At 46.4% G+C, this 9166-nt stretch overlaps 1 protein-coding gene across 2 annotated transcripts; it reads left to right on the forward strand.

Moving 5' to 3' along the window:
• Positions 1-5434: 5434 nt before the first annotated feature.
• her6 (hairy-related 6) lies at positions 5435-7186 on the forward strand. 2 transcript variants are annotated; one of them, XM_079157303.1, is made up of 4 exons: positions 5435-5719; positions 5874-5969; positions 6080-6167; positions 6352-7186. In XM_079157303.1, the coding sequence occupies exons 1-4, from the start codon at positions 5612-5614 to the stop codon at positions 6888-6890; spliced, it is 831 nt and encodes a 276-aa protein (XP_079013429.1). In that variant the 5' UTR covers positions 5435-5611; the 3' UTR covers positions 6891-7186. The 2 variants fall into 2 exon arrangements, with proteins under 2 accessions (XP_079013429.1, XP_079013430.1); XM_079157304.1 differs by having other exon boundaries at positions 6382-7186.
• The last annotated feature ends 1980 nt before the right edge of the window (positions 7187-9166 follow it).

The following is a 9166-nucleotide window of genomic DNA, read 5'->3' on the forward strand; positions in this document are numbered from 1 at the left end:
GTGTGTGTGTGTGTGCGTATGTGCATGTGTGTGTGTGTCTGTGTGTTAAAGCGAGAGGGAGAGAGAGAGAGAGAGAGAGAGAGAGAGAGAGAAAGAAAGCGTGAGTATATTCACTGTACTTATTGTTTTCCTTGCTCCCAGGCTGCTCCAGGCACCTCAGTGTGTGTGTGTGTGTGTGTGTGTGTGTGTGTGTGTGTGTGTGTGTGTGTGTGAGGGGAGGTAAACGATGTGTGCGGCTGTATCTGGAGAGCCTCCAAACCCCCTCATCTCTTCTCCTCTCTCCTCCTTCTGTTCTCTCTGCTTGGAGGATCTGTCAGTTCTCCTTCTCTCTCTTTGTCCCTGCTTTGATCCTGCTCTCCAAGCCTTGGCTGGCCTCGCTAACAGCAGCTGAGCACAGGTCCTACTCCACTCCCACTAATAACACACATTCATGCCACGCTGGGATGATGCATGTGCGCACACATACTCTCACACACACACACACTCTCACACACACACATAAACGCTCTCATTTGTTGTTGCACTTACTCCCCCTCTGTGCTCTCACACACTCCAAAATCTGTAACGGCTCTGCTATCATTCAGTGCTTTTCTGTAAGTTGTCAGAGCTTATCGCTTTCACACAACCCTCTCTTTGCTGTAACCCTGTGCTCACACTATGAGCAACTTGGGTGATGGGTCACTCTATTCTGACTGATTGTGGGTAGTGCAGCCATATAGTGGATTCTGGTAGATACAGTATATGTTTCACAGGCAAATCTAGGCAGATGTATTTAGCCAATTTGAATACATCTTTATCAGGTTCTTGTATCGTTTTAAGATTTGTATTTATTATTTTTGAAGATGCATGGCAAAGGTACCATATGCAGTTTTCAATACAAACTGACATATTTCGGATCGGATCGAGGACTTTCTCCAAAAAGCATTTTGTGTTCATCAAGGCCAACTTTGATGCATTTTATAAATCATTTGCAAAGCCTGTTATTGAATGATTAGAAATCTTCATTGTTGACATTAGTTTGTAATCATTGTCTTCTCTTGCAATTTCTTTGGTGAGTGTCACCACCAACGACAGTTACAGAAATCAGCAGAAATATATATAATTTCACGCCTGTGCAGGTTTTGTGCATGTGCATCCTGTTCTTCATGACGATAGCAAACACATAATTCAGAGACTCAATAATCAAAACAGTGTAGCCTAAAACCTTTACACAGAGTAGTTTGACAAAAAAAAAGAATGAACTCAAATGTCACATTGCATAGTCGTCCTCCCCTCATATTGCAGTCTCACGCCGTATTTGACCACCTGTTATCATGAGACCAAAGTTCCATACTTGGCTCATCTCTATGACAACTGAGCCAACTCTTCATCGGACCGAGGAAGAGTTTAAGCTTCGTAAAAAGCCAGACCTTTAGGTAAGATTACTTTGGAAACAGTAGTTTGCAGTTCACACAGAACAGAACCTTCAAGCCCGATCAATTGAAATTAGAAACACACAACACATGCAACTATTCACCAGCATCTTCACTTCTGCAGCATTTCATGTAAAAGTTGTCGAGAACGGGGAATCTTTGACTGTTTGTAATGAGCTTCTTATGCAGTTTGCAGTTTCCAAGCAGAGCTGAAAAGTTCATACGCTGTTGACACGCAGTGACTGTGCACACATTGGCCTCTCAGCTCTGTAGGAAATGAAAGGATGTCTGGTGACTTGTTGACCATGCTAATCACAGTGTGAACTGTTGGATAAGTCGAGTCAGTCAACCACAGTGTGGCAGAACCTTGGGAAAGCAGGCTGCGTCAACACAGTGCCACCCTCAGTTTGGCAGCGGCAGCCACATGACACCTCAAGGCTGGCCTTGATACATCCTGTCTGACTGCCTGCCTACTTCCCACTCTTTTTTGCCAGCCTGTAATGAAGCTCTAAATGCCAGCAAAGGCATTTAAGCTTCGACCCCACCCCCCCCCCCCCCTGAACACGCATGCACACACACAACAACCGTGTCACCCTTGTGGCACCAGGAGCGCCCGTTGGCAGCAGCTCTGTTCACCAATGGCTTACACATTAAGGCATGAGCAGTGGGTGACAGCCGGCCAGATTGTTTTGTGAGCAGAATATCTCACACTTTCACACACACTTTAGCCCCACAATCTCCCTGCCTAATTGCATTATTGCTGCATTATTGCAGTGTGTGGAGGTCCATGGTCGAGGGGCCTCAATAAAGATATGAGTCCTGGGAAAGACTGGGAGCGGTGGAATGAAAAAAGAGGAAGAGGGAGATAAAAGGAGGAGGGAGGTAAGGAGGGGCACTATAAAAAGAGAGATAAAAAAAGGAGAGAGGATAAGATCAAGCGGGATGGGGGTTGGTGTAGGGGCAGAGTAGGGCGGTCACAGGTAAAAAAAAGAGTGAGGACAGTGTGTCCAAAATAAAAGATGCTAAATAATCATGCTTGTTTGTTTTCCTGTCTGCAGGCCAGACAATTGACTTTTTATATCAGTAAAGTATCTCCAAACACCATGTGATCAAAAGCTTTTACAACAGAGAGCTGTGTTCGTTGTTAGTCAGCCTGTTTCCCACAGATTTCTTGCGATAGAGGAGTTGAGACATAGCAACAGGTAACACTCCGGGGACCGACGGCAGCCAGGTGCACCTGATAGACTCGCAGGGAGAAGGGAGGGACCGACAGACCCTGGTCTCTGTGACTCAGTTCACCGCCAGAGACCTCTTGCAACATGAGCGTGAGAAAGTCATTCAGGCGGAGAGCGTTTCAAAACCAACACTGCTTCACACCACTACATTTGTTTTGGAACTCTGTCAGTGCCATTGTGCAGGTAAAATGACTCAGGTGTGCAGTGCACAACAATGAGACATGTTAGTGATGTGTTTGACAGAGGCAGCGTTGTTGTTCATGAAGGATATTTAGGATTATAACTGGTTTAGGCACATGTACAGACCAGACTCCCTCATGCCAAAGGCAAAGTTTGCAATTACACACAAGACACATGTGAGGTTTCACTGATGTCTCACATGCCAGTTAATAATTCTGACATTGACCTCATTTTAACCAGCTATTTAACAAGACCTCATCTGTCTTTTGAGACTTAAATATTGCCGATATGAAATCAACAATAGCTTAAAAGTGGAGTGGCCACATGACAATAAAATGTTTGCAGTGTCATAAAAAGTAAAAAAAAAATGCTTTATCCCTCTGATACCATAATGCATCATGTCTGGTGGGGATGTCATATAGTTTTCAGACATTGTAATATACAGCTGCATGCTCAAGTGCAGGCTTGGAGACAACTCAAACCCATCTCCGCGCCTCTCGCATGTTCAGCTGAGGATCTGGAGCCCCGTGCAGCTCAGCGTTAGTTATCAAATTCACGATCTTGCGGCCAGGCGCCGGCGACGCCCCGCAGATCCAGGCGGCAAGCCGGCGAGAGGAGCGCCTTCCCCTGGTCGCCTGCGCGCCACGTGTCGCGGTCTCTGCAGCAGCTGGAGGTGTGTGAGCTCAGCGGAGAGCCGCGCTTTGAGCTCCTTACACTCAAAGATATATAGGTCCTAATGGATTGCTTTTCCCGATTACATCCTGTCAACACATTGGCGCATTTGTCAATTAAAGTCTCCAGAATTGAACATGGTTCATAATGTTTTCTTACTTTCATCGGGAAAAATGAGCCAGAAAGTAGTGGGAATTATTCCACCGGGAGACAGTAAGCTCGTGTGTTTGTTTCTCAAAAATATAATAGAGATTTAGTTAACGATATAGTTTGAATCAGTCGACTTCAGTATTTTCTTCGTGGCGAAGTGTTCGTTTTTTTTCTGAAATTAGTACTTCTGGGTAAAAGGGAACACAAGGATAATGGAGGAAGCGATGTGATTATCGCCTCACTCGTCAAACTTTAAATACCCACAGGACTCCTAAATAGGCTACAGTAGCCTATGTGTCAGACAGCGCACGTTAATACAAACTTCCTGTTTGTGACAGTCGCCCAACCTGGGAAGCTGCTGTCCGTCAATAAACGGCATAAGACGCAGTGTTGAGCCCCGTTTTTGTTCTCTGCACCGCTCGTCTGCTCTTGCATCTCTCCAAATGCAATAAAGATAATGAAACGAAATTATGACCTGAAATCTAAAAAAGCTTTGAACGCTGTGGGGCGACCAAAGGCGGGGAGGAGGAGTAGGAGGTGAAGGAGGAGGAGGAGGAGGAGGAGGAGGAGGCAGCGGTCTGATCGTGTGAGCTCTCCGGGCTCAGAAATATCTCTGCTCTGGCTCACATTCCGATAAGGGAGCCCGCTCCAGCTCTCTCTGTGGGCGTGGTTTTCCCAGGCTTTTAAAACAGCAGCTGCTATTTACCTTCCCCTCTAATGTAAACCACCGCCGCCGCCACATACCCTCCCCTCACCCCTCCACCCTCCCCCTTGGCCCGGCGGCCCCCCGGCAGCCCGGCGGCCAAACCTCCAACCACCGCGCTCATAAAACATCCTGGCACGTGCTCCACATTCACAACACCGACAGATGATTAAATGCCAAAATTTGTACCACAAAGTTAGTGGTAAATAGCATGGAAATGGAGTGTGCGCATTTAATGTGATTTCCTTCTCTGAGGGAAGGCTAAATTAGCATGACTCCATTGGATATGATGGTTGTGTTGAAGGCTGTGTGTATCTGAGTGTGTCTCATCATGTGGTGTTTCTTTTACTAATGGCATTATAGCCTAACAGCAACTGTCTGTGAAGTTTGTTAGAAAACAAAACAAAACGGGTCCCTCCTGTGCCTCCATGCCACATGACTGAAACTCTGATTGCCAGATAGCCTACCACTTCCTACTTGTGGTTTTTAAACGGTACAGAAGTAGAACTTTCTTTTTTTGTTTCATTAAATTGAGCACACCTACATTCTAGAGTTAGAGGGCAACTTTGTGTGGACAAGCCAAAACATAATCGGCTCAAGTTGGTTTGATTGTGGGTGTAAGAGTGTTATTATTAATTGTATTATTCTTATTATTCTTATTATTCATAACAGCTACTGTTTTTTGTAACATAATGTTATTGTGTTCTCTGCTGTTATCTCTTGTCTGGGAGATAAAAGGTCCGTGTGCCCGCTCCTGGTGGCTGTGCCAGTCAGCGGCTCCACTGTTAATATGTAAACGGTACGATGATTGAAGACTGCAGGCAGTTTCCCCGGCTGTGCCCTGAACCCGGGCCGCGCGCCATTGGCCGCCAGCTCTTGCGGCCAAACAACCAATGGGAGGGCGCCGACCACGAGCCGTCCTCCCTTGGGCCGCGTGTCCCTCGCCCTGATTGGTGGAAAGTTACTGTGGGAAAGAAAGTTTGGGAAGTTTCACACGAGCCGTTCGCGTGCAGTGCGAGATATAAATACAAGCCACACGCGGAGCGACCAACAGAGAGACTCTGCATCCGCTCGTGATAGCTGCCGCTGCTGCTGCGCGTCGCTCAAACGGATTTTAACTTGATACGCTACATATCTCAGGATTGTTTTGAGGGAGAGGGGACTTTTGAATATCGAAAACTGAAAATATTCATCATCCTTTTTCCTACACCACTGGATCGTAATTTGCTGTGGTTTTGTTGGATATTTCCGATAAGAAAATGCCTTCCGATATGATGGAAAAAACGTCATCCTCTCCGGTCGCTGCAACTCCGGCAAGCATGAACACAACTCCCGATAAACCCAAGACAGCATCTGAGCACAGAAAGGTTGGTATAATATTCATCTTTTAAAAAGCCTGAAATGTTTCATTTTGGAAAACATTTTTCATTAGTTCCTCATCCAATACGAGGGTTTTCACTTTTACGCTTGAACCAAAGAGAAATGTAATAGTTAACGTCGTTTTGTTTTTTTAATCTTCAGTCATCCAAGCCAATAATGGAAAAGAGGAGAAGAGCCAGAATCAACGAGAGCTTGGGGCAGCTGAAAACTCTCATCCTGGATGCACTCAAAAAAGATGTAAGTACTCACTTAGCGCCTTGGTTATTAATAGATTTCAAAACTGACCCTGTCAAACTCTTAAAAAGTGAGCGCGTAATTCTAACCATGTGTGTTTTCCGTCCTCTCAGAGCTCCAGACACTCTAAACTGGAGAAGGCGGACATCCTGGAGATGACGGTGAAGCATCTCCGGAACCTCCAGAGGGCTCAGATGACCGGTAAGTCGCATTTTCCGGACTAATCTGTCTCATGGCTGTGCGTTTTAGAACATATCTGGGCTGGTCTAATACTCCTGCTTAAAGACCCCCGTCTAAATCTTTCACATTTTACACATTTTAAAAATAAAACAACGTGTGCATGTGAATATCCTGAGTTAAATAGACATGTGTGTTTTCTCTGCAGCTGCCCTAAACACCGACCCCACCGTTTTAGGAAAATATCGTGCCGGTTTCAGCGAGTGCATGAATGAAGTCACCCGGTTCCTGTCCACCTGCGAAGGTGTCAACACCGAGGTCAGAACGCGGCTCATCGGCCACCTGGCCAGCTGCATGACCCAGATCAACGCGATGAACTACCCCAGTCAGCATCAACACCAGCACCAGCTCCCCTCCATCGCCGGACCAACCCACCCCTCCTTCGGCCAGTCCATGCAGATCCCCAGCTCGTCCCCGCAGGTCCTGCCCATGAACTCGGTGTCCTGTAAAGGAGGCTCATCGCCGGTTAATTTACCATCAGACGCCACCAAAGTGTACGGCGGTTTCCAGATCGTGCCTGCTACAGACGGACAGTTTGCATTCCTCATACCTAACGCGGCTTTTGCGCCAAACGGCCCCGTTATCCCCGTTTACGCCAATAACGTCGGCACGCCGGTCCCTCTACCGGCTGCGGTGTCCCCCGGAGCCCCTTCAGGCAACACGGACTCAGTGTGGCGACCCTGGTGAAAAGTTGGGAAGGGCCATGAAGACTTTAACATGACACTTAATAGTTCTCTCTTTGTTCAATGTTAGAAAGTTGTTTTGAACCAGTTTTTTTTTCTCGTAAAATGGAAAGAGAATGCACTATATTTGTACAGCTAACAAGGGAGTAAAGTTCATATTGAAATGAGATTTGTATTGTGGAAGTCCGTTCACTGCGTTTTTTTATATATTTGAGTTGTCTTTTTTTACTGTGTGATGCCAAAGATATGTTCAATGCTCTTATGATGTTCTTCGTTTTGGAAGACAAATAAATTTGTAAAGATATTGAAAAACATGCGCTTGAGTTGTTTGTTGGGAAAACTAAATAAGATCTTATGCAAATAATACAAATTTCCGCCTGTTTATGCATCTTATTTGGACCTTAACAAGCAAAACTGAGCAGTAGAACACATTCACCTTTTCGGTTACACTATTTGTTATGTGATAATCACTTTGGAGTGTGCTGTTTACACACAAAACCAACAAGTGTTTTGTTGGATAGAAAATGTAGTAACACTGAAAAATACAGAAAAGGAAGTATTGCTGTGTGTAAGAGACTCTCCTCTGCAGTAATGTTTATGGTTCAATCTCTGCAACAACTAGTGTGCTATGTATTAAGAGACATGCATCTTCCTAAAGTGTCTTTGAGCAAAAACACTGTTTGTGCTCAGTAACTGTAAGTCGCACTGGACCAGACTGTCAGTAAGCAGTAACTGTTGTTGTTCTATTAGCTGAATAATTGAGTCAGGAAGGAGACTGTAGCTCTTTAATTCACCATGCAAAGGAGTTAGACTATCTAGAGCCGATAGTCCAACAGTTTCACAACTTCTTGTGGAAACTTTGGAGTCTTACAGAGGCCACTTACGCCATCTAGCAGTGCAGAAGTGCATTGCAGTGTTATTGGTATTTGTTCGGTCAACGAGTGGAGCATGAATGGCTGCTGTGGTTGAGCTTCTTGGATGAAAAAGAGCAAAGCCTTTGGATGATTTAACAAATGGTTATGGAAATAGGAAAATACTCTAATTATTACTCTCTAAATCAAGACACAGGAGCATTTTGTTGGAGAGGCTTAGGTATAATCTATGAGTAAAATAAGCTTCTCCGAGCAGCCGTATCAGGATTTGATAAGAACTCAAAAAATCATGTCACTTGAATCTTTGTTTTGAAAATATTTCATCAGGACATGAAGCTAAATGGCCACTCATCGATGATCAACTCAAAAGTTGGAAATAATTTATTAAACTCACAATTTGAAGTGATTAAGCTAAAAATGCTAGAAACTCATCTGCATGAGGATTTCCGCTGATCAGTCAGCTTTAACATTGCCAACAGCATTAATCTCCTGACTGCATGGAGCAGAGGAGCCTCCGGCTGTGTCTTTAATCAGAGCTGAGGGGAGTTCCTTAATGTCAGGGGATGGTGGGTTGACAGCAGAAGGACACGTTAAACACCGAGCCACTGAGCCATGTGGTAGCGCTCTGCTCTGCCCAGGTGTGTGTGCCCCCTCCAGCTATCCGAGTGTGGCCCTTCTTTGAAGGCGGTGTGTGTGGGAAGGGGGGGGTGCAGGTGTTTGCAATTATCAGTGCGCTAAGAGGCACAAAGTGTGGATAAGTGCCATCATTTTGAATTTCCATCACACCTTTTTACGGGGGGCCATGCATCCCTGTTTGATTGAAGCCATGTGTGTGCTCGCGCCTGTGCGTGCATACGTCTTGTGCGTGCGCACGTCTTGTGCGTGCGAATTTGTGCAGGGTGTTGGGTGAGGACATGCCTGGCCAAAGGGCACAGTGGGTGAGGTAGTGGAGAGTTAAGTGGGGGGTGGGGTGGGGGGGTTCAAGGAAAGGCCTACCACACAGGATAACAGTCGGTCTCCTGTGAGCCAGAGCTTCTCCACACAAATACGCACAGTCGCACACACACCTACGCAAAACGTTCCCACAGCATTCCAGCTGTGCTCGGACCAGTGTCGAGCTTCCTGCCCCGAGCCCCGGAGCCACAGCTGGACGCGGGACGTCTGGGAGGCACGTGGTGTGACCCGGACGACACCCAGCTGCTGAGCCCTCCCACCCCACCTCACAGCCTTTTCCCCCTCTTCCTCCCTTCCTCCCCTTCGCCGCCACGCACCCACCAACATCTTCAGTGGTCTCTTCCCCTCTGGAGAAAAGCTTTACGAGCCTCTCCAATTACCCAGTGCAGTGGCCGAGCTGCCGGAGTGACCGCACACATGTCACAACACGACCGGGGGGTTAGCTGCCATGCGT

The sequence above is a fragment of the Pholis gunnellus genome, assembly GCF_910591455.1.
Source record: "Pholis gunnellus genome assembly, chromosome: 4".
In the NCBI taxonomy this organism is placed as follows: domain Eukaryota; kingdom Metazoa; phylum Chordata; class Actinopteri; order Perciformes; family Pholidae; genus Pholis; species Pholis gunnellus.

What these genes read in the sequence shown, in the direction of transcription:
- her6 (XM_079157303.1), top strand. Translation starts at nt 5,612, where the DNA reads ATGCCTTCCGATATGATGGAAAAAACGTCATCCTCTCCGGTCGCTGCA. An exon ending in CAGCATCTGAGCACAGAAAG is followed by an intron (nt 5,720 to 5,873) that starts GTTGGTATAATA and finishes TTTAATCTTCAG; the next exon opens with TCATCCAAGCCAATAATGGA. An exon ending in CCAGAGGGCTCAGATGACCG is followed by an intron (nt 6,168 to 6,351) that starts GTAAGTCGCATT and finishes TTTTCTCTGCAG; the next exon opens with CTGCCCTAAACACCGACCCC.